Source organism: Motacilla alba, chromosome 9, assembly GCF_015832195.1.
Source record: "Motacilla alba alba isolate MOTALB_02 chromosome 9, Motacilla_alba_V1.0_pri, whole genome shotgun sequence".
Classification (NCBI taxonomy): domain Eukaryota; kingdom Metazoa; phylum Chordata; class Aves; order Passeriformes; family Motacillidae; genus Motacilla; species Motacilla alba.
The window spans coordinates 16,974,718-17,000,313 of NC_052024.1; the positions used below are offsets into that span (position 1 = coordinate 16,974,718).

A 25,596-nucleotide genomic window follows, 5' to 3' on the forward strand; every position below is an offset into this window, starting at 1 on the left:
AGCCATGAGGTGCTGAGCGCAGGGGGCAATGCCCACCCATGTCCCTGTGGACACCTCAACCTGATGCCCCTCTCCGCCCCGTGCCACCCTGAGAAGGGACATTGTGGTGCTCACGGAGGGTGTGAGGGCAGTGGCCATTCTGGGGGGCACTGGGGGCTGGGGGGGTACAGAGGTAGCAAAGTGGGAAGCCCCAAGAGCTGGCAGGTCACTGGGGAGCAGGGGCTGGCTGGGGGCATTTGGCTGGTCCCCAGCCCAGGGAGGGAGCAGAGGCACTGGATTGAGAGTGCCCACTCCTGCGCTGAGCCTGGCGTCAGTGGGCTCAGGGTGGGCACACCCCGGCACCTGCCAGGGGGCCCTTGTGGCTTCTGGGGACACGGGGGTGGATCTCAAGGGTCTCACTGACCCTTGGGGGTGTTGTCATCATCGTCACCGCCAGGACCAGCCTCGCGGGGCATGTGGTGGTGCTGGTGACGATCCCAGAGCTGGCGCAGGGCGGTGGTCTCGGCCTCGGTGGTGCTGGCGGTGCTGTCGCGGAAGCTGGCGAGCGGTGGGCGCACCTTCACCCCCTTGCCCGTCAGTGACCCCTCGATGGCCTTGCGCAGCTGCGGGGACCCCAAACCCATGGCAAACAGCTCCAGGTGCTGCTCTGTGCCCCTCCAGCCTCCCTGTCCCCTGCTCACCTCCTTAAGGGACACCATGCCCACCAGCCGCCCAATGCTGGTGACGAATGCGTGGTCCAGGCCCAGCAGAGAGAAGATGGTGTGGGTCTGCAGAAAGAGGGGGCTGAGTTGAGGGTCTGGGGGCTGTGGGTGGGGGTCTGGGGTGGGGTGTGGGCGCACCTTGTGCAGCGAGGTGTGCTCCACCAGCTGGAAGGGTGCGGGGTCGATCTTGGCACTGCTGAAGTCCACCAGCTGGTCCAGCTGCTGTTCTTCCCACTCCAGGACCTGGGGAGGTGCCATTGGGCAGGGTAAGGGGTACGGCCTCCCCACAAGTGCCAGCAAGGGCCCCCTCACCCTCCTTACACCCGTCTTATGGAGAAGTCTGGGTTATCCACCCCCTACCTCCCCATGCCCTCATGCTCTGGCACCCCTTTGGGATGTCTGGGATCACTCTGAGCAGGAGGGTCCCGCCTGTCCCTGCCCAACCCCTCACCTCTGTTGGGGTCATCTTGTCACCCAGAATCATCTCCTCCTGCAAGAGAGGTGTGTTGGCACAGCCCTGAGGGTGGCGGGCGGTGCATTCGCAGGCGCTGCGGGCAGGGTGCGGGCAGGGTGCGGGCAGGGTGCGGCGGGTACAGTGAGGGTGGAGGCAGCACATGCAGGCAGGGCACGGCGAGGGTACAGGCAGGGTACAGGCAGCGCGTGGGCAGGTCAGGCAACGTGATTGGTTGACAGGATATCGGTCACACCCTGATTGGCCACAGTTGGACAAGCCAAGCTTGTGATTGGTGGAGAGAATGCAAGGTGCGCCATGATTGGCTGAGCAAAGTGGGGCAGATCCCGCGGCTGTGATGGCTGCGAGGCTCCACATCCCAGTTCCTGGGAAGGTTTGGGATGGGGAGGATGCACACCAGGATTGGTTGGATGGAATCGTAACTGTCCAGGATGGACGGCACAGACATAGGCCCAACGTGATTGGCCAAACAGAATCTTGCCAGGCCCCTGATTGGTTCAGAGAACTCCTGCCAGGCTCTGATTGGCTGGGAGGAGCTGTGCCCAGGCTGCGATTGGCTGCAGCTTACCACAATGGACATGCGGACGCGTTTGGCCTTGTGAGAGGCTGTGCTCTGGGCCTGGCCCGTGGGAGAGACGGCAGTTAGGGGATGGGATGGGATGGGATGGGATGGGACGGGACGGGACGGGATGGGATGGGATAGACTGGCATGGCATGGCATGGCATGGCATGGCATGGCATGGCATGGCATGGCATGGCATGGCATGGGTAGAAATGGGATGGGGTGGGATGGGATAGAAAATGATGGAAAGGGATGGGAAGGGACAGGCAAGATTGAACAGGAATGGAAAGGGATGTGACAAGAATGGGCAGGGCTGGGCAGGGCCGGGCAGGGCTGGGCAGGGCCAGGCAGGGCTGGGCAGGGCCAGGCAAGGCCATTCAGGGATGGAAGGGCTGGGCAGGGCCAGGCAAGGCCATTCAGGGATGGAAGGGCTGGGCAGGGCCAGGCTCTCACCTCGGTGGGCTCTGTGGCGGCGTTGGCACAGAAGAGGCTCTTGAGGGCGATGCCGGTGTGGTCAGTGCTGCCAGCTGCGGGAGGAGAGGGAGTGTCAGTGGCGGGGACACGGGGGGCCGGGGGCCACATGCAGACTCACCTGGGGGGCTGTCGGCTGGGCTGCTGGGCACGCGCTTCAGTGCCGGCTTCAGGGGCTTGCGGAGTGCGGGGCGGGCAGGGGTGCCCGAGGAGGTCTCTGTGCTGATCTGTGGGGGGATGGGGTGGTAGGGTGACGGTGGTGGGGGGCACCCTGGCCGGGCATCCCTCAAGACGGTTACACGCCTCACCTGGAAGCGGATGCTGGAATCGGAGAGCCGGTGCCCATCCTCGGACAGCACCTTCTGCCGCAGCGCCAGCAGCCGGCGCTGGGGACTGAGCTGGCTGCTGAGCAGGGCCCCCACCTGCGACCGCTCAATGGAGCCCAGCAGGATCATGGACTCTGCCAGACACAGCAAGGCGCCACGTTGGCTCCTGATGTTCCCTCTGCCACCCACCCTGGCACACTCCACAGCTGCCGCGGACGCTGGCAGAGCCCCTGCCTGTGTCTCACCTGCTGACTCCACCAGCGGCAGGTTCTTCATCTTGGTGCTGTGCAGGACCTGCTGCAGGTCCCGGTACTTGCAGTTGAGGGTGACGTAGCGGATGTCCCGCACCATGATGTCCTCCACCCGCACGTTGTATTTCCTGCCCAGGGCAAGAACAGTGGCCCCAGAGTAATGCCACCGCCTCCCCTTGTGCCTTGGTGAGGGGTTTGGGGTTGGGACAGGGGACACAAACTCACTCGTGGTGGCCCCAGCCCAGCTCAGGGAGGTAGGGAAGCTTCTTGATACGGATTATGCTGTCGTAGAGGGAGGGCTGGAGGCTCTGGGCGACGGCATTGGCCAGGATGACAGCGATCATGACAGGCAGGATGTGCGAGATCTGCCCCGTCAGCTCGAAGACGATGACGGCCGTGGACACCGTGTGGGTGACAGCACCCGACAGTGCGGCTGCTCCTGCAGCCACCGCCAGGAGACGGGGGAGGGCCGTCAGGTATTGCCCAGCAGGCTAGGTCCCCTCCCTGGGTTCCCCCTTCTAGGGCATCCACCACATATGGGGAGCCCTTGGGACCATGCAGGGACATTCCCAGTGGTGGTATCACTCCCAGTTCCAGGGATCATCACCTCAGCTGTGGGGCAGCATCTCCAAATGATGCCCACCATGGTGTCCCCATTCCAGTGCTTACCCACCACGGCGTAGCCCCCCGGCACGATGCGGTAGATGTTGCTGTCTGTGTGGATGCCATCAGGGAACCAGGCTGCCATGCTCTCCCCCACCAGGCGCCCAAAGGCTGCTCCTGCAGGCAGAGAGGGGCTGGGGACGGGCACAGGTCTCTCCCAGCACCTGGCCCAGCCTCACGCCCTCTCCTCTGCCTGATGCTGCCAGGGAAGGGGACATCTGGAGGCACCCACAGGTGCCCAGTGTGGGCTGAGAGCTGGCTCCCTCCTCCTGCTGTGCCCACACAGAGTGCAGGGTCTCACCAATGACGAAGACGGGCATGAAGGCTCCACAGGGCACTGGGATGGTAGTGGCCAAGGCTGACATCCAGAACTGTGGGACAGACATCCATTAGTTCCCCTCCCTGACCCAGCCCTGCCTCCTGCCCCTGCTGTGACCCTCAGCTGGGTGCTGTGGAGCAGCACGTGGGCACCGCACCCTGCAATGGGGCATGGGCTCCTCCCAGGGGCACCCTGCCAGCTCCTCCCTGGTGGCACTTGGTGGCATCTGGCCAGCACCTCCCTGGTGGCACTTAGGAGCGAGCAGCCAGAACCTCCCTGGTGGCATGTTGGTGGCTCCTCGCCAAGATCTCTTTGATGGCATGCCAGCACCACCCAGCAAACACCTTGGTGGACTCTTGGAGCAGCCACCCAGTGCCTTCTGGTGCCACCTTTCTGGTCACAATCTGGCACCTCCCTGATGGCATCCAAAAAACCCTCTCCATAACCTCCTGGTGATACCTTGGGGATGAGAGGGGAAGTAGGCACCCACCTTCATGAGGATGAAGACAACAAGTGTGACAAAGACGTTGGAGCGGGGATGGAGCCAGGCCTCCAGGATGCCCAAGTATTCGAACTCATCATTGATCCCCTGCTTGGCCCACGTCTGGTTGTCAAAGAGCGTCACCAGGGTGTCCTTCTGGGTGAGCTGGTGATGGGCAGGGGTCAGCTGGGGCTTGTGGTGGCCCTGGGGTGGGGACTGGTGTGCCACCCCACGGCAGGTACCTGGCCAGCCATGAACTGTCCAAAGCCGGGCGGGAAGGTCAGCGTGGAGATGATCAGTGTCACCAGGGCAGGGAAGAGCAGCCGCCTGGCAGGGTGGCACAGGGCAGGGGGTGATTTTGGTGCAGCCCCAGCTCCCCCACCCTGCTGCTGGGCACTGCTGGGCACCTACTTCTTCATGAGGAAGCGGTTGATGGTCTTCTGGCGGCGCATGAACTGCACAATCTTGCGGTTGAGGTAGACAAAGAGTGCACCCCCGAAGCCACTGGCGATCCTGGGCAGAGCCAAGGGAAGAGGTGTCCTGCTGCCACCACCAGTGCCACCACTGCCACCCCTGGGGCCATGGGATGGGGGCTGGGATGGCTGCACTCACCCGATGACGGCAAAGGCAGGCAGCTCCTGCAGGTCGAAGGGGAAGTCGAGGCGGAAGCGGGTTTTGAACAGTGCCGTGATTGTCTCTGGGGGATGGTGGGGCTCAGTAGGGCTGGGCAGAGGACCCCTGTGCCCTCACCCTGCCTGAGGTACCTTCATCCTTGTTCCAGACAGCAAGGACACGGAAGATGAAGGCGCTGAAGGTGGCAGCGAAGAAGCCGCGCCAGTAGTTGCGGACGGCAAAGAAGGTGGAGGTGACCTCGATGCTGAAGAGGACGCCTGGCATTGGGGGCAAGTGCACGAGAGAGGTGGAGAAACCCAGGCAGGCCCCCGGTGCCTGGCATGCTTCCCACCCTGAGTCGTGCACAGCCCACGGGGGTCTGGCTGCCCCACGGACACACTACGGGGTGGTTCAAGGCTTCCCTGGCAAAGCATGTGGCCAGTCCCAGCTGGCACAGCGGACACAGCACAGCGGGCCACGCACGAGTCTGCACGAGCGACAGGGTAGCACAGGGATGTGGGCACTGACACGAGGCGGGGCACTGGGATGGAGCGGGGTGCACACAGATGGACAGACAGACAGATAGGGCAGCAGGCAAAGGGCAAGGAAAGAGTCAGACACGTCACCAACCTACGGGCAGGGCTCAGCGGGGCTGGAGCGGGGAGCTCCCTGGAGCGCAGGGCGGCAGGGGAGAGGACAAGAGCAGACATTACACATCTGGGAGGATGCTGCCCGGTCCTCCCTTCCTCCTCCCTGCCGAGCAGCACTGCCCTCTCCCATGCCAGCTGTCCCAGCAGTCCTGCTTGCCTCTCCAGGTGGACCCTGCTGCCTGGGCGGGAGGTGTGGGGGTTGTGGGGAGGCCCGGGGTGACCCTACCTCCGATGGGGGCGGCGAAGCAGCAGCCAACACCGACAGCGCAGGCAGCTGCCAGCATTTCAATGTTTCTTGCCTCATTCTGTGAGGGAGACAGAAGTGAGTGGGCACTGCTCCCCAACCCTAGGCACTGCCAAACCTGCTGGTGGGCACGGGTTGATCCTTCTGGGGACAGTCTGCCTTGCTCACCTCGTAGAAGCCCCCAAAAAGGGAGAGGAAGCGGCTGAGCAAGGCTGCGCACATGCTGGCAATGTGGACAAAGGGACCCTGAGAGGACAACAGGAGACTGAGGACATTGCCCTCAGCCTCACTCCCTGGCCCCCTGCTCAGCCTGCCCCAGCACTGCCCTCACCTCCTTGCCCAGGGGCATGCCGCTGCCCAGGGCACACGTCAGCCCGATCACCTTGGCCACAAAGGTCTTGAGGGTGAGGTACTCCTTCAGCACGACGCCCCGCAGGATGGTCTTCATCTCGGGGATCCCTGAGCCTGGTGATGTGGGGACAGCCTTGACCAATAGCCATGAAGGGGGAACACTGCCCCATGCTTCTGGGGGCTAACCCTTGATGCTTTGCCACACCCCACTGCCACAGAGAGGTCCCAAAGACATCTCTTCCCACAGTACAATTGGCAGGAACAGCTCCATGATTATGTAGGCACAGCTCAACCCATAGCCCCACAGGGACCCCAGTTTCATAGTCCCCAGGAGACCCTCTGAAGATCAGGTCTTAGCCCTTCAGCATCGAGGCCACCTCCACCCCCAAGCCTGCAAGCCTCATAGCCCAGGAGGAAATCCACCCCTTAACTCACAGGAGACTCTCTGAAGATGTCTCTCTCATAGGCCTTAGAAGATCCCCGAGCCCATAGCTCAGGATGGCATCCAAACCATAGTCCCCAGGAGACCCTCTGAAGACCAGCCCATATCCCTAGAAAGACTCCCAGGACCTCCAGGGAGACACCCAGGCACAGCCCCAGGGAGTGGACACCCCGTTTAGGGTGCAGGCAGCCCCTTGATGCCCTACCCACGGCCTGGGGGGCAAGGATCTGGGTGAAGCCAGCTGAGAAGGTGATGAGCACAGTGGGGTAGGTGACCCAGGCCATGTACTGCAGCAGCACGTTGGTGTCCAGGCCCCCGTACATCCACTTCTGAGCTGTGGGAACAGTCAGTCAGACGGGTGGCAAGGCACATGGCACGGCCCTATGGCATGGCCACTCCCTGCCCTGCCACGGGCCCAGGACCCACCGGTACCCGCCTACCTTGGAGGCACGTGGCGATGGCGAAATCCATGGCCCAGCTGACCAGTGCCATGACCAGTCCCAGCAGTATGAGGAAAACCCAGTCCTCGCCCACCTTGGAGATGAGGAACCGCTGGCACTGCAAGGCGCAGACTGTGGACACAAGGGCGGGTTCAAGGCTGGATGCCCTAGGGATGGGCGCACCAAGGTGGCAGAGGCAGGCTGGCAGCAGCAGAAATGCTCACAACCAGCAGCACTGACCCAGCACAGCTGGCTCTGTTTGGTGCAGGAGCACTGCTGTGTCCAGCTGTCACAGCCAGCTGAGTCTGCACAGTCACACACGGCGCCACTGGGCATGCACCTCCCACCAGCACAGCCTCCCTGGCATGGCCCCAGGTAGAGGGGCTGGGGGCCCCCGGTCCCTGCAGCGTGCCCGGCTATTTTGGGCCATTGTGTCCCTGCTGCCCGGCGGGCAGGTGGCATTGTCCTCGGCGCCGGTGTCCCATGACAGCCAGAGAAACTCTACCCGCGGCACCGTGGTGGGGTGGGCGGCCATGTCCCAACTGAGCTGTCGTGGGGCTGTGCCCACCCGTGTCCGTGTCCCGGTGACCCTTACCACGGCAGGGGGCACAGCGGCCCTGGGTGTACTCCAGCAGCTCGGAGGGGCGGCGGGGCTGGGGCGCGTCCCCCTCCTGCAGCCGCAGCCGGGCTGCCTCATCCTTGGCGAAGCTGCCCAAGTCCTGCGTGTAACGCCCATACATCTGGGGGAGAAGGATAGGCAGGAGTGTCAGGGTGGCTGCTACCCCAGCCCCTGCACCCGAGTGGGGAAACTGAGTCAGGGGAGCAGTGGACATACTGGCATGGCCTGCCAGGTGAGGGAACAGCCATAGCATCCCAAGGCAAAGGGGTGGAGGCACCTGTGGGAGTGCCTGACTGCCCTCCAGGGCGTGGGAAGGAGCCAGGCAGATAAGGTGAGTGCGGATCAATGGTGATTGTTTTGCCTGCATGCCCAAAGCAGGCAGCTGAAACGTCGGTACCAGTCTCTGGCCCTGCCCAGGTGCCCCAGGCACTGCACTGGGGTGGAGGGTGGGGAAGGGCCTCCAGTGATGGGAGCATGGCCAGCTTGGCCAGGAGACTCTCTGAGGGCTGGTATTGGGGTTGTGCTGGAGCTCTGCAGGCACCACACTCCGACATTGCTAAGAGCAAGGCTGGGGTACCCCCTCCAAATGCAGCCCTGGTGGGTCATATGTGACATGAGCTGGCTGGTCTCAGCTGGCAGCAGGGAGGCAAGAGGACAGCGAGGGACAGGATGTACCCCCAGTTCCAGGAGAGAGGGAGCACAACATCAAGCCCAGGGCGGTCCCTGGGCTGTGAAGAAGGGGATCACATAGGGATCACCCCCCTTTCCTTGGGTGCCTCCTGCCTGGCTGTGGCACGTGGCCTGGCCCTGGCAGGGGGTGGCCCTGGCAGTGCCCCTCATGCTGGCCAGGAGCTCTTTGTGCCCGTCTTCCCCGCTGAGCCGGGGGCATTTGTCCCGCGCTGGCGGGCACTGCCAAGGACTCGGTTGCTTGGTTTCCGCCTCACTCCCCCCCGCACGACCTGAATGCCAAGCGCCAGAGGTTGGCCCGGCACAAAGGGAGGCTTCAGGACCGTGGGGGCCCTGCCAGGCTCCCACGTCGGGACAACGTGAGCCCCATGCTGATGGCGTGCCCACCCACCGTGCCGTGCCAGCGCAGCGCGTGGCTGCCCAGCCGGGGCGCAGCCGCCCTCCTCCCCGGCACGGCCCGCGCCAGCGCCCGCAGAGGGGCCACGCCACGGGTGGGCACCGCGCTCGGCACGTGGGCAGCCCAGCCCCGGCTGCTGGCGGCTGTGCCCACCCCGCATGCCCGGGTCCCCTTCACAGCCCCCGGGCCTGCTGGCACACGGCAGCTCCCCGCGGGGATGGTGTGAAGGTGCGCTCCTGACGGGGCAGCGCTCCTGCCCAGGTCCCTTTGGTAGAGAGCAGAAGGCAGTCAGAGCGGCGCCGGGTGGATTCTCTGCTGTCTAATACCCGGGTTGTGCCCAGCAGCGGGAGGGAGGGTGGGGATGTAGGCAGGGAGAGGAGGGTGAACTAAGTTCCATTGCTGACCCTGTCCTGGCATGGATTTTCCCCCAAACTCCTGCTCAGCATGGGCTCAGTGGCTCCTTGCCCTGAAGAAAAGAGCTGGGGGGAAAGGCACGACCACCTTGAGGGGCCAAATCCAGCATCAGCTGCCAGAGGAGGACCCCGGCCCCGCACGGGGTCTTGAATTCAAAGGCTCCCTTCAGAAAAAGCTTGTTTGCTCTGGAAGATGAAATGGGCCGGCACCCCAGGAGTGCTGTCACCCTGCCAAGCACTTGCCTGCCTGGCCCCACTGCTGACCCATGGCCAGCCCAAACCAAGACGGAAGCACCCCCTGGCTGAGTGCCCCCCAAACCAGCTCTGTGTCTGCCTCTTGGGGCTGTGCCAGGGGCTGCCACACTGTCCCCCCAGGTGCTGGGGCACACGGTGGGATGCTCAGTCCCAAGTGCTCCAGCCTGGTTGAGGGTGGTGGGATTTGCTCCCACTCTGCCTCACTTTGGAGCCCACCCCACTTGTAACAGCAGGGATGCAAGCAAAGGGGCCATGCCACCCTGCTGCCACCTGCCACCCTGTGCCATCCCGTGCCACCCCTCTGCCCCACGCCACAGCCCCACAGGCAGGACACGGGACCCCCATGGGAGCCCAGTGCTGAGCAGCCACAGCTACTGTGCCCACAGCCCTGGCATGGCTGTGGAGGCCAGTGGTGGGCTCTCTCCTTCCTCCTCCTCCTCCTCCTCCGCTTGGGTTATTTTTCCACAAAGGCCTTTTGAAACACAAACAGCCCCGGGACTCCGGCCTCTGCCGTGAAGCAGCTGAACAATCACAGTGCCGGGCGGGCAGGGAGCGGGCACAGGGGGGGCTGGCGGGGGGCACTCGGGGACACGGGCACGGGCCAAGGCCACTGTGTTGGTCCTGAGCTCCTGCGCTGCAGGCACCGGCTGTGCCACAAGCCCTTGGGCTCTGCCAGCCCATGGTGCCTGCTGTGCCCGGGCGATGCTGCGCCTGGGGCGGGCACTGGCATCTGGTGCTGCTGTCTCCCCGTGCCAGCCTGTCCCACAGCACTGAGCTGGCCTGGCAGTGGTGCCCACCTCCTCATGGCCAGTGCCAGCCATCCTTCTCCCTCAAATTTCCCCTAGGGGAGATTTTTAAAGGTAAGGGGCTGGGGAGTCCTCTGGGCTGGCAGTGGGCAGGCAGAGGCCAGGGGGTGTGTGTCACGCTGCCTGTCTTAGCCGGGCTCTAATCAGCCTGAGCGGCTCTGCAATGAACAAGGGCAGTTTGTCAAGCTTAATCCCCCCCACGGGGCTCGTTGCTCCCTGCCACGGCAGCCTGGCATGTGGGGGACACTGGGGCTGATGTGCACCCCAGCACCCTCGGCGTGCCAGGCGTTCCCATGAATACCTGTCAGGCATGGGGACTCCAGGGAGACCTTCAGGTCTGGGGTCCCAAGACCAAAGGTATCCCAGGGCTGGTGAAATCTGGGGAGGGGAAGGGCATGGGGTAGGAACAAAGGCCTTTGGACATAGCTGGGCACAACCCCGCAGCCTGGCTGTGATGACCTGGCTATGGGCACAAGCAGCAAGAGCCGTCCCCAGGCTGTCCAGTTCAGAGCAGCCCATGCCAGGCTCCAGCTGGATCCTGATCTTCCTGGCAGGTGCTGGCAGGAGCTGGTGGTGCCTCAGATGCACTGGGGAGGGCCGGGCACTCCTCCTGCCCAGCACGTGCCCAGGCAGCTCCCAAAACGCAGGTGTGAGGCTACGGGACAGGAGCCCGCACCCAGCCTCACCCACGAGCCCCGTGCGCTTCCACGAGCCTCACCGAGCCCGGAGGCCACGGGGATGGGCACCCCGGAGCACTCAGGGCACGGGTGCTACCCTGCCCAAAGAAAAGGAGGGCAAAGTCTGCCGGTGCCAGCCCAGCGTGCCTCTCCCCTCGGGCTGCCCGCAGGCTCCTCCGCCCCGCCGTGCCCGGCTGGGATGGCCTCTCTGCTCACCCACCGTGACCAGGCTGCCCAGGGGGGCCGTCCGGAGCTGGCGGCAGGGAGAGGCACCGCCACCACTCACCCCTGCTCCTGCCCCCGACTGCTCCCTGACTCAGCCCTGCCGGGAAGGATCGTGGGGTCAACAAGGTCGTGGAGATGACGGCACCGCTGGGGCTCCCACGGTGTCCTGCAGCCACCTGACAGCGGCGGCGCAGGGGCAGCTTGGGGTGAGCCCCGAGGGGCAGCGCCAGAAGAGGGGTTCGGGTGCGGGGAAAGGCAGTGCCGAGGGTATAGAGAGCAGCAGTGCCCTGACTGTGCCCCGTGCACCCATGCTGGGTGGGTAAGGCTCAGCAGAGCCCGCCCCGCACACAGCAGCCGGCTCAGGCTCTCTTGGGCAGCCGTGGGCACAACTCTGTGGCCACGCAGTCCCTGCTTCCCTGCGCACCTCCCTGGCCCTGCCTGTCCGAATGCCTTTGCCAGGGCAAAGTACCGTCCGCCTTGGGCACCGTCCCAAACGGAGGCCAGGGAAAAGAACCTTTGCCCGTGATGTCTGACGGCCGTGGGCAGTGGAGTGGCCGGGAAAACAGCGGGGAAGGAAGACACCCCAGGACAATGGGACACCCTGGTGCCAGTGGGGAGGCTTCTGAGGCAAAGGAGTTGTAAACACGGGGCTAAGGTTGCAGGCAGGGGAGATACCGTATCTTGGGGGCAGAGGGCCCGGGACATGCCGTGCAGGAGAGAGAAGAGTGCCCGGCTGGCGCCTCTGGGAGCCCCCGCAGGGTGGGCATCCCTTCCCGGCGAAGAGGGGCTGTTGTCAGGGGCGGTGAGCTGCGTGCAGAAATCCTGCCCCGGGGGTGGGGGCTCAGCTAGGCTCCTCCACAGCCGAAGGGGGGCTGGGGGTGACACCCCAGACAGGAGGCAGCATCCCGAGCAGGGCACCGCAGAGTTCTGCCGCCCTGAGCACGCCAGCGCCCCCAGACCCCCAAAAGCCCCGGGGCGTTCCATCGCGCCCCGTCGCGTCCTGTGCCACACAGGTGCTCGGTGCCCGCCCGGCGCCCCCGGTACTCACCAGGGTCTGCTCATACTGCAGCGCCCGCTGCGCCTCGCTCTCGGAGGCCATGCTGCCGCCGCTGCCGCCGCTCCGCTCCGCGCCGTCCCGGTGCCGGTGCCGCTGCCGGTGCCCGCGGCGGCTGCGGCTCCTCCCGGACCGCGCGGGGCGGGCCCGGGGCACTGCCCGGGGGAGGGATCGGCCGCGCTCCGCCTCCGCCAGCAGCGCCCGGCACCGGCGGCGCCCGTTACCGGGACCGGCGGCGCTGGGCACCCGCTGCCCGGCTGGGTCAAGAGGAGCCCGGCCGGAAACTCTGTCCTGTGGCGGGACCCCATCCACCGTGCCCGGGATGGCACCCCTGGGCAGCCATGGGTGCAGGTGAGGGGAAAAGCTGATGTGGGTGACGTGACCACGGGCCAGCTTCCCCCGGGACACCGTGCTCCCTCTCCCCACAGGTACAAGGGGCTGGCATGGGGCTGGGCGCTGCTTCCCTGTGGGTTCCCCCTGCTCAGATGTGGGATGGCCGTGCTGGGGCCCTGCAGACGATCACCTCCAGGCTCATGGCCGTGCCTGGCTGGGGGACAGATTGATGGGGGCAGATTGCCTGAGGTCTGTCTTGTCATGAAGGGCACGGGGCACCTGTCAATGCCCAGGGAGGGCAGGGCACCTTGGCACTGTGGGGACTTTGCCACGCAAAGGTGTGAGGGAGCTCATCCTTACCGTGATGCTGCTCAGTGTCCCGGGACTGTCAGCCCCCAGCGAGAGAGGTGGGCTCCACTCTTTCTTGCTGAACTCGCTGGGCAGTAGAGGCTCAGTCCTCTCCAGAAAGGCACACGGGTAGACCTTGGCACTGGCAATCCCTGGGGAAGGCGCTCCGGCATGGCAGGCTGGCTGCCGGGACCTCTGCCTCACTGCCACGGCTCAGGGGCAACCGAGGCAGCTGGCAGGGCCACGCTCACCCTCCTCCCCAGGGCACAGGATGGCACTTGTGTGGCAGGAACTGGGTGCAGGGAAAGGCAGAGCTGTGGCACTGCTGGGCTGATGCTGCGGGATCGGGAACGGGCTGGTTCTCACTGCCCAGGTGCCACCCTCTGGTTTGACGTCGGCACCCTCAAGGGTGGGTGACGATGGCTGGGCTGGGGGCTGGGATATCTCCTGTGCCAGTCTGGGAGGGTTCATTGCACGACATGAACCAGTTTGAGGCAGGGAGGTGACAAAATGGGTTGTCCGCTCATTGTATCCCCAGGCACGGAGCTCCCTCTTGCTTGTCAGCTCCTGGCACTGCCCCGTGGCAGCAGGGATGTTCATCCGGAGGGGAAGCCCTGTGCCAGGACACATGCACTGCCCACTGCCACCAGTGTGCCTGGCTGTGGGCCACCAGCATACTGCAAGGCCACCACAGGTGATGCCACCCTGCTGGCACAGGTACCTGTGTGGCTGTGGGTGCGTGCAGGGCAGGACACCCAGCTTAGCATGCAGGGCTCTGTCCCAGCCCAGCGCGGCCCAGTGCCATCCTTCTATTGCTCTACCGCTGCTCCAGTATAGCCTAGTGTCACCCTGGGTGCAGCCCAGTCTAGGCTAACACTGTCCCACTACAGTGTCGTGGTTGTGCCACCATCCCCTACTGCTATCCCAGTAGAGCCCAGTGTTACTTTCCCTACAGCTCTGGCACTGTTCCAGTATAGCTCTGACTGTCCCAGTCATCCCAGTGTATACCAGCAGTGTACAAGTGGCCCCAGAGATCCCTCAGTCCTCCACATTAGGGATCAAAGGGCAGGTGGCAGCAGGTGGCCTTAGCCCAGCGCAGCTGTACTGGGGTCACTGGTGTTGTGCTGCCCCAGAACATGCGCAGGGGTCTGCCCTGCACAACCATGGGTGTCTGTGCCCAGCCCTGGGCACGTGGCTGGTCATGGGTGCTGCAGGACAAGGGCCTCCATGGGTGGCAGCTGGACTGGGGCCCCAGGCTGGGCTCTCTTTGCCACCATGGAGGTGTGAGGAACAGAGTCCTGCCATCCCTGTGCTAGCAGGCACCATCGCCAAGCACTGTGTTGGCAGCCTCCACCGTGGGCAGAGGCTGGCATCGTGGCTCCAGCTGTGGCACTGTACATTGCTCTGGTCTCCAGTGCCACCCCATAGCCCATAGGGGTGTCCTCATCCTGGCATTGGCTTTCACACCCCATATCCCCAAATATACATTCCCAACCCCAGCAATGCCAAGGCCTGCAAGTTCCCCATGGGATGCAAGGGCACAGCCCTGTGCCTGCTTCTGCTGCTAGGAAGAGACAGAAACCAAGTGGGCAATAGCTCTGGTTTTAATAAATACATCTTGACCTCCATCCACTGGCACCATAAATTATGTGAGAAACCCGGCCGAGACAGGGTGGGTGCAGTAAACAGGGGCCAGAAGGACTTTACACTATGTACAACATGGGCACCATGCCCACCAGCCAGGGGAGCTTGGAGGGGCAGGGCAGCAGGTGCCCCAACCTCCATGAGCCTGGCCACTGCCCACTGGCGCAAGTGGGTAGGGCAGTCCTGGCATTGCAGTCGTGCTGAGATGCGGCGCCCAGGCTGGGGGCCAGGCCACGTGCACCCCACTGTGCTCCTCTGTGCCCCCCGCCCTGCACGGGCAGGGGCAATAAGTAGTGGGACCTCCCAGTGCCACCCAGAGTCGCTGCGTGCCTGCCCCGCTCCGGGCAGCAGCCACTGCTCAGTGGCTCCGTGACTCCACCTTGGCATCGTGGACCTTCTCCCGTGCATCTGAGGGGGCATCGAGGGCTGGGGGGGGAAAGTGTGGCTGAGAGATGGGCACAGGGGCTGCCAGGAGGGCACTTGGGGTGGTTGTGCCAGCCCTGGCTCAGCACCAAGGAGACTGGGAGGGGCAGGGACTGCCACAGAGTGTTTGGGCAGTGGTGCCTTCGTGCGAACACTGCACTCACCACGGCACTTGGCACAGCAGGGGTTGTCCCTCGTGGCAGGGCTAGCGCAGGCGGACGGGGGGCACTCCTGGCGCTGGCAGTGCGTCTCCCCCGACTGGGGAGCAGAAAGAGGGGCTGAGCACCAGGGTGGCGGGACAGCAGCTCCTCAGCGTGCACTGGGTGTCTGAGCTGCTCTCCCACCATTCCCAAAGCCCTGGGGACTGGCACAGTGGTGCCTTCCCTCCCCCTGGAGCTGCCCTAGGTGGGCACACTCACCACACACCAGCACAGGATACACTTCATTTCTCCAAAGGGGGGCACAGAGGGGTGCCAGCTCTCGTTGTTGAGGTACCAGCGCCGCCCGAAGCGGCACCCCCGCGGCGCGTCTGCCTGCATGGAGTCAGCCAGCTCCGGGACACTCTTCTCTGGGGCTGCAGGAAAGGGCACTGGGAGGACGCCCGCCTGTGGCATTGCTAATGGTGGCACACCAGAGCTATGCAGGGGGAATGGGGGGCAAGAGAGAGGTGCAGGTACCTGGGCACTGCTTGCAGCAGTCAGAGGGGCTGGCGCGCACGGGGTTGGCACAGGTGAGCCGTGGGCACTGCACCTTCTCGCAGTGCACTTCACCTGTGGTGCCCTGCAGGGAGGGCACAGGGCTCACGGGAGGCACAGGGCAGTCAGCTCCCCATGCCCTGGTTTGAGCCTCAGCTACAGTGCCTGGGAACTGAGAGCCCCCACAGGTACCAGACCAGGTTGGGGGGCAAGTCTGGAACCCACACCCACCTTGCAGGTACAAATGGCACATTTGATGAGGCCAAACGGGGGCACGACAGGGTGCCAGCGAGTGCCAGAGCCTCGCCATGTCTTGTCACCGTCAAAGTAGCAGCCTGGAAGAGGGAGAAGAAGAAGAAGAGGAAGTCACAGCCCTTGTGACTTAGCCTTTGCAGAGCTGCCCCCTCAATCCATGCCCACAAGGACCCACCCTCGCTACTGTCCCGTGCCCGCTCCAGCTTCAGCTCTTCCTGCTCTGTCTTCTTCTCTGTAAGGAAGAGGAAGGCCATGAGGGGGTGCACACAGCAAAGTCTCCGGAAGGGAACCCCGCCTTGTTTTCACAAGGAGCCCCCCAGCCCACCCCCCGGGTACCTTCACAGATGGGGCAGCACAGCTCTTCGGGGTGCACCTGGTGGGTACAGTTGAGGGGCTGGCACAAGATGGGGTCGCAGATCACTGTGCGCTTCTGGGGACAGCAGAGATGGTGCTCATTAGAGAGGGGCATCACTTATGGGTGCTGTCCCTTCAGCACAACCCCCAGCTCGTACCTGGCAGCTGCAGATAGAGCACTTCTTGTCATAGTCAGGTGCCCAGCGGGTGCCATGTGCCCGGTGCTGACCCTCAAAGAAGCAGGAGTTGGGGTCCTTCTTCAGCTGCTCCAGGTCCCTGGTCTTGGTGGTCTCAGAGAGCTCAGCCTGCCCCAGGGACTCCCCTGGGGCCAGGCGGGTCCCTCCTGCATGGCACTGGTTGGGAATGTGCACCTGGAGGGGGCAATGAGCAGGAAGTCACTTCCCATGCCAATACCCGTCTGCCTTCCATGGTCAGGCTGGTGAAGGAACCATCCCTGACCACAGAACACATCGGGCTGTACTGCTGGGACCCGGTTACAGAGTGATCCTGTGCCCTTCCACCCTGCTCCAGGCAGTGCCACCCAGCTGCGGGCAGCAGTGGGGGTGGGTAGGGTGCCCTGCCCCGATGAGGACCTACCCGTCCCCGCATCTCCCCATTGGGGTGTGCTTTGGTGCTGACTTGCAGGAAAGCAGTGCCCTGGGCCAGGTGCTGCAGCAGGTCGGCATCCAGGTCCTTCACCACGCCCTGAGCCTGTCGTGGCAAGAGGGGCACCAGGGTGGGGATAAGGTCTGGCCCAGCCCCTGCTGTGTGGCGCTCTGACCAGGTGCCCGTCTCACCTCAGTGCTGTAGAAGCCCTTGAGCAGGCGCTTGTGCTGGTGGGGGCGGGTGCCCATGTCCCCCAGCTCAGCCACCCCATGGATGTGGGCGCTGACAGTGCCATCGCTCGGCCGTCCCAGCCCCGCCACTGAGATCTCGTAGTGCAGGTGGCAGTGCTCATCCAGCGAGAGCCAGGCATGCCCCCCAGCGCCGCTCTGCACCGGGGGGGACACCAGCTGCCCCGCCAGCGCCACGGGCATCTCTGTGCACAGACAGGGACCGTGGCAGGGCGTGGGTGGTGTGTGGGAGGGCTGCCCCACTGCCCCCATTCCCACCCCACGTGTCCCTGGTACCTGTGTAGCGGGCGAGCAGTCCACTGTAGGGCAGGGAGATGATTTGGCCCCGCAGCTCACCCTCTGCCCAGTCCTTGGTGGCCACGTTGAGGAAGAGCTCATTTTGTAGAAGCATGTGGGCATCGCGGGCGCTGGGGCTCTGCCAGGCACCCCAGGCCTGCCACCAGTGGGAGACCATGCAGGTTGGGACAAGAACTCACCCAAAGTCCCCACGCCATCCCTCCCAGCATCAACTAGTGCTCACCAGCCCATCCTTGTAGCTGGGTGTCATGTCAAACAGGATGTTCCTCTTGCTTTTCCGTCGGGGTTTGGTCTCCAGTGTGATGCCCACCACCTCGCTGGCAGTGCCCACCACCTGCACCTGTGGGTGGGGTGCCAAAGGGCAGTGTCAGGGTGGCAGATACACCTGGGACCCTCGAGAGGGAAATGGGTGCCCACCACTCACCTGGTACTCCAGGGTGCCATTCTCATGCAGCGCCAGTTTGGCCGAGCCCACAGCCCCGGTCTTGGTCGGCAGCAAAGCGTCCGCTCCGCATAGCACACTTTGGATGGCTTCAGCCCGGGGAGAGAGGCACAAGGGTGGGTGAGATTGGCACAGGGCTGAGCACAGCAATCCCCCTGCACCCCAGGGTGCCTGCCCTGTGCTCACTGTCACAGCTGCGGCGGGTGGTGATGGTGCCAGCCAGCTGGCGCGCGTGCCGGCCCTCCGTCTCAGCCACGATGCGGAGCTGCCCCTGCACCAGCCACTGCAGCTCCTGGGCGGACAGATCACTCAGCACCTCTGCAAAGTCAGGGTCCTGGCAAGGGGGGTAGAGTGCCATGGATCAGCCCTGGTGCTCTGGGCACCGTGGCTGCCGGGGCCTGCGGGGGAAGAAAAAGCTTTACCTCCACAGTGATGTTGGCACGGACCTCGCGTAGCGTCTGTCCCTGGTGCAGGATGCGGACCCTCAGCGGGACCCACGGGGATTCTGGACATGGCAGAGGGGACTGGACCCACTGGACCAGGGGTCTGCAACCACTTCAAACCTACACCTCTGTGCCTACCACCTCCAAACCCCTGGCACTTTCTTGCCAGTTGCCTGGCTCTGTGTGCCTGGGCCCTCATCGTTCCCTCCAGCATGCCCTAAATCCTTGCAAACCCACATTGCAAACCTATCCTTCTTGCACAATGACCCTCACACCCCCTATGCTCTGCAGCACCCCTGGCCCCCTGCATAGATGCACACCATCCCCTCCCCACCTGGCACACCCCAAATCACACAACACACTGTATGCACACCTCACCCCCCCCACAAACAGCCCCTATACCCACCCTGAGCCCCCCACCCAGCCCAGCTACCCATCCTGACCCCACAGGTGCTGACCCATGCATCCTGAGCACTCCTTCAGGTCTATGCAGCCCCCTCTGGGCAGTGCCTCCCTCCCCTTCTGTGCGCACCCTCACCCCTGGCTCCAGGCTCCAGCAGTCCCCGGGTGATGAGGATGAAGTGCAGGTTGTTCTCTGTGTCACTCAGTGTCAGCATGGCCATGCCCCCAGCACCCAAGTGCAAGGGGTTCGACGAGGTCAGGATGGCACCGAATGTCTCTGTGCAGGGACAGGAGCATGAGGGACATTCTGGTGGGCACCACCGGGAGTGCATGTGGGAGCTGGGCTCACCTGCAAAGAGTGCCCGGTGCTTGAGGATGTGCCCATGGACCTCTCCGGAGGGCTGTGCCCGGGTGATGAGGGACACACGGAGCTGTTCCCTCCGCAGCAGCTGGACGTTGGCTTTGGACACCGTCCTCCACATTCCACAGAGCTGCAGGTGATGGATGGAAGAGCTGGGCGGTGGCTGGGGGGCACCACAAGCCCAGCAGGGGTCGGACGGGGCACCGTGCCCCCTGCCCTCCCAGCCCCTCTCACCATGCCATCCTCGGGGGCAGCGTTCTTCTGCACGGGGTGTTCAAACAGCACGTTACCCTCGGGGTCACTGAAACGCACCCGGCTCGGCCGCCCCAGCCTGCGAGCGTCCGGGGGGTGAGCAAGGGCCACGTCCCTGCCCTTCCCCTCCCCTGGCTCCACCCTCACTCAGCATCAGGCACAGAGGTGTGTCACGGAGGGCATGAGGGTGTTTGGGGTGGGCAGGAGAAGGAAGACCTTATCCTGGGGTGCCGAGTGCTAGGCTCTGCCTGTCCGTTCCAGGACTAGCCCAACACTGCTGTCTTGCCAAATGCCAGCTTGGCATGGATTCTCTGGGCTCCCCTATCCTGGATCGGTGTCTAACCAGCACAAAGCAGGATGAGGGTCTCTGCTGGGAAGGGCACCATGGCAGGACCCGCTGGGAGCTGAGTGTTCAGGCTGTAAATAAGGAGCATTTTCGGCTCTGCTTGGCTCCCCCTGTCAGAGCTGGAAATTAGTCACCACTTTACTATGCAAAGGGGCCTGGAAGCGAGGAAGAGCAGAAGAAACTGGAGCGGGAAGGAGGGAGGGAGAGGAGAGGCTCTGCTGCTGGCAGGCATCCGGGGAGGGCATGGCAAGGATGGGGAAGCCTGGCAGCAGTGCCAAGGCACTGCCCCCCGGCAGAGCCTGCAGGGTGGCAAAGCAGTTCTGCCAGCTGCACCCACGGGAGCCCTGGAACCGTTCCTGTTTGTTTCCAGTCCAGATCTGGAGGCAAATGGGTGAGGCTGGGCCGACACTGTGGGTGTGCCGAAATTCTGGCTGCTGACCTAGGCTGGAGCCCAGCACACTGCCCCCCCTTCTCCAAATCTCTCACTCTGTCAGTGCAAGGCTGTGGCACCATTGTGGGTTATCAGAAAGGAAACTGAGGCGCAAGCACGTTTGCATTCCCCCTTTTCCAGAGAGCTGCCTGCTGTGCCAGGCTGGACAGGGGATGGGGCAGGACTCACCGCTCGTAGCTGATGGAGAAGAGCAGGGAGGAGCGCAGCAGGGTGAAGCGAGCCTTGGCCACGGCGCTGGATGTGGGGTGCCACGGCTCGGGGCCACTCGTCAGCAAGGCCACAAACTCTGGGGAGGAGGTGCTGCTGCTGAGGGGGAGCATGGGGGGTGCCCCACACTGCTGCTGTCTGGGTGGGTGGCTCACCTGTGCGGGCATCATCGCGAGCCAGGCCCTCAGAGCTGAGGTAGGAGCGGTCATTGTAGGGCTTGTCCAAGTCATCCTCCTTGTCCTGGAAGTACTCCAAGGTGTCAAATCGAAGTGCAGGGCTCTTCTCTGATGGGCCTGGCAAGGTTGGCATAGGGTGGACACAGGAGGAGACCATCACATCAGGCTGCTTGTGCCCAAGAGCTTGGGGTGGGGGATGATAATGAATGACCCCTTTTGAAATAGACCAAGATGTGCCCTGTGAATCGCTACGGGGCTCTTAGCTGGGGCATGCTGTGCACTGGCACATGGACAGGCAGGGCATTTTGCCCTGTGTGCCTTCCCTGCACTCCTTTCAGCCTGTTCCCATCAGGGCTTTTCCCTGCCCATCATATCATGGGCACTGGTGGCTTCCATAATAACACATTGACCAGCCCTTTTCAGGGGAGTGTGCAATGCCACCTTTCCCAGGCCAGTGGGGGACCCTGGGGGACTGGTGGGGGCTTCCTGCGGAGAAGCACCCACATTCCTCACCTTTGGGGCAGGTGTGGCAGCAATGTCCCGGCAGCAGTGTGGCCCGGGGACAGGCAGGCACGGGGCAGTCCTGCTTCATGTTCTTGCAGTTCACTTTCCCCACGGGCTTCCCCCGGTGGTTCCTCTGCTGTGGCGGGCCAAGAAGACTCCAGGAGAGCCGTGCCAAGGTGTGCCAGGCCATTTCTAGGTGTGCCAAGTCATGCCCTCCCAGCACAGCATGGCTTCCCCCATCTTTTTCCATCTGGAGCCCTGGACACCTTGCAGAGTCCCCAGATGCCTGTATGGCAGCCAAACAGGGCCCCCTCCCCACAGCCCCCAGCCTCCTGACCAGCTGTGCGTGGCCCCGCCAGCCCCGGCCTCGGGGAGCTGCTCGGAGGGAGGGAGGAAGGGGGCCGGAGGCCATCCCCGAGGAGGGGGAGGAAGAATGAAGCCTGATCCTTTAAACCCCCCTTCTCCTCCCCCCTGCCGCGGGGGAGGACATCCAGGTGTCCGGCTGGCTGAAGGGATCCCGCTTCCCTCTTCCATGGGAATGAGAGGAGTGTATTGAACAGAGCGGTCGAACTCCCTCCTTGCCAGACCCCTCCCCAGCAAGCCGGGGTCCTGGGGGATCTCCCAGGGAAAGGGGTGTGGGGGCACTCACCGGTTCGCAGTGACAGATAACGCAGCGCATCACCCCGAAGGGCTCCCCCAGGTCAGGGTGCCACGTCTCCTCCAGAGCATAGAAGTGCCCCCCGAAGGCGCAGCCTGCGGAGACCCCACCACCACCCACCGTCGTCCCCAGTCACCTCCGGGCCGCGGGCACCCCCCTGCCGCAGCCCCGGACCGGCCGGCACCGCCCCGCCGCCCGCTGCGCTCCCGGTGCCGGTCCCAGTGCCGGTCCCGGCCAGCCGGGGGGCCCGGGGCGGAACGCGGGGTGCCAGAGAAGGGGGGCGCGGGCGCGCGATGCACGGACGGGGGTGCGGGTGGCAGGGAGGGGGTGCCCGACGCGGGACGCGTGACGCGGGGTGCGGCAGCGGGTTGCCCAGGACCGGGGGTGCGCGGAGCGGGGGAAGGAAGGGTGGAGGGCAGGGGGCTCCTACCTGCCGCCCCGCCGGGGGGCAGCGGGTCCGTGTCGGGCCGGATGGGCAGGGCGAGCTTGGGGCGGGCGGCGCGGCCGGGCAGCGGCCGGAGCGGGAGCAGGGCGAGCAGCAGCAGCGCAGCGGCGCGCATGGTGCCGGCCGGCCGGGGCGGGCGGACCGGGACCGGAGGCGGCGGCGGGGAGGGGGGGCCGGGCGCTGCCGGGCGCTGCCGCCGCCTCTGCCCGGCTGCCGGCTCCGGCTCCGCTTTATAGGCGGCGGCATGGGCAAGCGGGAGCTGCGAGCCCTGTGCAAACAAAGGCCCCGCTAATGAGGCGCAGGCAGCGGCCGGCCGGGGGGGGATGCGCCCCCCGCCGCGCTCCGACCCCCCCACATATCCCCGGGCCCCGGGCCCGCCGCCCCCGCCTGGCACGGGACGTCCTGTCCTGTCCTGTCCTGCGGCACCCGGGGCATGCTCTGCTGCCCTGCCAGGCAGGGGGTCCGCACTCGGAATGTCCTGGGGAGACCCCCCCCCCCCCCCCCCAATTAATTTCTCCCCGGGCATGCGGTTCCCCCGAGTGCAGAGCATCCTTACTCACATGCTGGTCCTTTGCAACCCAGAGCAGTCTATGATACGATTCTTTGATATAACCCTCCCTCAGAGCATCGGGCACCCTCAGGTTTTGGGCATCCTGGGGACATCCCCTCCCAGCTCACACAGCACCCTCTGGGATATAAGGCACTGTGGAGACACCACCACCACCACCCACACCCCTTCCACAGAGCTTGGGGTGTTCCTGAGCACTGGACATCCCAGGTATGCCCCCATTCACATGCCCCTCTTCAAGGGTATGAGCCCCACAGGAGTCTCCTCATCCGGATAAGCCCCCTCGGGAATAAGGCATTTGCAGACCATTCAATGCCAGTCTCCTCAATCTGTGCAGTGTTCCTGGCATGAAGTCTTCCCTGGGCACAGAGCATCCTGGAATCCCCACATCCCCACAGTCCACCTTCAGTCATGAGCTCTTCCAGGGCTCATTGCCCCCTGCCCCTCCTCAGGCATGAGGCATCCTGGGGACTACTCCATCCACTCAGTCCACTCCCAGGCCCCTTGGCACCCCAGGACACGGGGCACTGCAGGGCACTGTGCATCTGCTGTTCCCCTGCAGCCAGCCCTTCCTCCATCCGCTCAGCACCCCTGAGCATGGGCTCCCAAAACAGCCAGGCCCCTCCTCCAATCCACACTGCTCTCTGCAAAGGGACAACCAAGCCACTCCACCTTGTGCTTTCCACATTCCTAAATTTCTCCAGCTGCTGCCCACCCTGGGCAGAGCAAGGCTCCAGAATGGGACCCTGGGCTCCTGCCCACCAGTGACAGGGGTTGCAGGGAACAGGAGCCCGGATGCCTGTGTTCTCTCATCCAGGGAGGGAAGTGGCATCTGGAGGGGGGATGCTGTGAGAGCAGCACCCAGCACCAGCCCCATTCTTCACCCACACCTGGGCTGGTAAGGGTGGCAGAGGTTGGCAGTGACTAGGCACCATGGAAAAGTTTGGGGAAAGCATCATCCATCTGGGGAAACTGAGGCATGAATTTGGGGGAGGGGGAGACTATGAGGAGTGGGGGCACTTTGTGTCACCCACATCCCTGATGCCACCCCCGCCGAGAGTGGCAGGGAGAGGCTGGGGGTGCTGGGTGTGTGGCAGGCGGGCGCCCGGCAGGGGGAAGGCGGGTGGGGAGGGGAGGAGGGGGAAGCGCGGGGCTGCCAAAATCAACTCCGGGCGGTGCAAACACCCGGCCAGCTGCGCGGTGTAGCTAGGGAAACACGGCACAGCTGGAGCACAACAGGCCCCTGCCTCCCCAGAAAGCTCCTCCTGGGCCTCCCCGCAGCCCAGCGAGCAGCTGGGGGGGCTGCAGCCCACCGGCCCCCACCCCAGAGCCAGAGTGAGGTTGCCCATTCCCAGCTTATCCATGGCTGCCCCACCCCATTCCCTGCCCCGGTCTGGCACATGTCTCCACGCAGCGCGACACCTCTCCCGGGGAGGGCAGCGGGACGGGGGGCTCGGCCTTGCCGGGACCTGGCCCGCGGCAGGAGCTGCAGACGGCAGCGAGGAGTAGCTGGGCTTACCCCAGCAGGACAGCCCGCTGGCATCACCAGGGCTGGGACACCGCCAGGACCTCGGGCATCCCCCGGGAGTCCCTGACTCCCGCTGCTTGCAAGGAGCAGTGACCATGACTAGCAGCATGGCACCCCTCGGCCCTGTGCCCTCCCCGCCGTCCCCAGCGGCGTCACTGACCTGTCCCCTCTCCTCTCTCCCGACGTCCCCGCTGGCTGGGGATCCAGCGACGCGGAGGGCAGGGAAGGGCTGGGGTCTGTGTGGCTGTGCCAGCGTCGCTGCGTGGTGCCCGCTGCGGCACAGCAGCGGCTCTGGGGACGGCGGGACAGAGCAGGACTGAGCGGGGAGGAGGCGGGCGATGGCTCCCAGCTGTCCCGCCGATGCCAGGAATCCGGTGCTGGCTCTGTGCACCCAGAGCTCGTCACAGTCTCCTGGCTCGTCTGCGGGACACGGGGAAGAGATGAGGGAAGCTCCCTCCCCTTTCCCGGGGAAAGGAAAGAGAGACGGGGAACCCGCCTGGCTACAGCCCCTCGGCACGGGGGAATCTGAGGCACAGGGTGGCAGCGTGAGGGAGAGAGGGGCTGCAAGGATATCTGGCACTGCCAGGCTGGGAGCAGGGTGGTATGGTGGCATGGGGCCTGTCAGGTCAGGAGGGTGCTGGGCATCCTTGCCCAGGGAGGGGGGCACGGCCGCCGCTGTGGGGGCACGTGGGCAGGGAGAAAATGGATGCTCCAGCTGTGCCTGCGCTTCCCTCGTCCACAGACTGGGCTGCCCCTGGAAATACCAAGGGGTGCCCTCATCAATAGGCAGAGGTGGCTTGACAGAGCCTTGGGGGTCCCTGTGCTCTTGGAGAGGGGATGGCGCCAGCCAAGAGCAGCACTGGGAAAGGGTCCCGGTGCCACCAGCTGCTTCCCAGCTCCCACACATGTGTGTGAGGAGCAGCGCCCTGCACAAAGACACCACTGAGGCTCCAGAGCTGGGCCTGGCACTGGCACACCCCCAACGGGGCTGCCAGCTGCAGGCAGCTGGAGCTGCACCACGACGGAGACAGCTGGCCATGGGCAGCCTCAAGCCTGGCACCTTCATCCCTCCACCACCTCTTCCCAGGGCGGGCACTGGTTTGTCCCCGGTGGGGCGGTGATGGTCCCATAGGGGGTCTCCTGTCCCAGCAAAGTACAGGTGGGGTGCCCGACGGTGCCCTACAGAACAGCCGTAGTTCTGCAGGGGCTGGGTGGGCATGTGCCCTGCTCAGTGGTGAGGGTCCCATGGAGTATTCCAGAGGATCATGGTGCCAGGGCCGTGTCATGGCTGGCGTGGGGGTGTCTCAGCAGGCCCTCACCCGAGCTCTGCCCTACGCAGCTCCTATTGTCTGCCCTCATTAGCTGCTGCCTGCTCGCGGCTTTGAACATGAGCCCGGCTCAGGGCGACAGGAAGGAGCCTCTGCTCCCCAGGGATGGGGTCGTGGTGAAACTGCATGCCATGGGCCCCCCTTCTCACAGCCTCCCACTGCCT

The 25,596-nt window shown here is 64.6% G+C and overlaps 2 protein-coding genes across 7 annotated transcripts; both read right to left on the reverse strand.

The window, feature by feature from the left end:
- Window positions 1–93: 93 nt before the first annotated feature.
- CLCN2 (chloride voltage-gated channel 2) lies at window positions 94–12,241 on the reverse strand. 3 transcript variants are annotated; one of them, XM_038146365.1, is made up of 24 exons: window positions 12,113–12,241; window positions 7,581–7,725; window positions 6,986–7,117; window positions 6,751–6,879; window positions 6,084–6,217; window positions 5,921–5,998; window positions 5,735–5,813; window positions 5,011–5,136; window positions 4,859–4,884; window positions 4,658–4,759; window positions 4,489–4,503; window positions 4,256–4,411; window positions 3,748–3,817; window positions 3,453–3,563; window positions 3,009–3,222; window positions 2,778–2,911; window positions 2,515–2,666; window positions 2,328–2,433; window positions 2,189–2,262; window positions 1,742–1,792; window positions 1,153–1,191; window positions 840–944; window positions 681–767; window positions 94–602 (listed from the first exon to the last, which is right to left on the reverse strand). In XM_038146365.1, the coding sequence occupies exons 1-24, from the start codon at window positions 12,161–12,163 to the stop codon at window positions 396–398; spliced, it is 2,523 nt and encodes an 840-aa protein (XP_038002293.1). In that variant the 5' UTR covers window positions 12,164–12,241; the 3' UTR covers window positions 94–395. The 3 variants fall into 3 exon arrangements, with proteins under 3 accessions (XP_038002293.1, XP_038002291.1, XP_038002292.1); XM_038146363.1 differs by having other exon boundaries at window positions 4,489–4,573; window positions 4,859–4,943; XM_038146364.1 differs by lacking the exon at window positions 1,742–1,792 and having other exon boundaries at window positions 396–602; window positions 4,489–4,573; window positions 4,859–4,943.
- A 2,144-nt stretch (window positions 12,242–14,385) lies between these two features.
- On the reverse strand, window positions 14,386–25,146 carry CHRD (chordin). Of its 4 annotated transcripts, none has more exons than XM_038146333.1 (24): window positions 24,265–25,146; window positions 21,994–22,276; window positions 21,555–21,658; window positions 20,915–21,041; window positions 20,381–20,518; window positions 20,187–20,304; window positions 19,204–19,300; window positions 18,958–19,099; window positions 18,739–18,885; window positions 18,186–18,268; window positions 17,950–18,097; window positions 17,746–17,852; window positions 17,545–17,661; window positions 17,301–17,457; window positions 16,968–17,209; window positions 16,768–16,881; window positions 16,329–16,541; window positions 16,153–16,246; window positions 15,992–16,048; window positions 15,793–15,896; window positions 15,544–15,646; window positions 15,286–15,440; window positions 15,031–15,124; window positions 14,386–14,869 (listed from the first exon to the last, which is right to left on the reverse strand). In XM_038146333.1, exons 1-24 carry the CDS (start codon window positions 25,141–25,143, stop codon window positions 14,802–14,804), a joined length of 3,891 nt encoding a protein of 1,296 aa, XP_038002261.1. In that variant the 5' UTR covers window positions 25,144–25,146; the 3' UTR covers window positions 14,386–14,801. The 4 variants fall into 4 exon arrangements, with proteins under 4 accessions (XP_038002261.1, XP_038002262.1, XP_038002264.1 ...); XM_038146334.1 differs by having other exon boundaries at window positions 18,745–18,885; window positions 24,265–25,144; XM_038146336.1 differs by lacking the exon at window positions 24,265–25,146 and having other exon boundaries at window positions 20,915–21,038; window positions 21,994–22,061.
- Window positions 25,147–25,596: the final 450 nt, after the last annotated feature.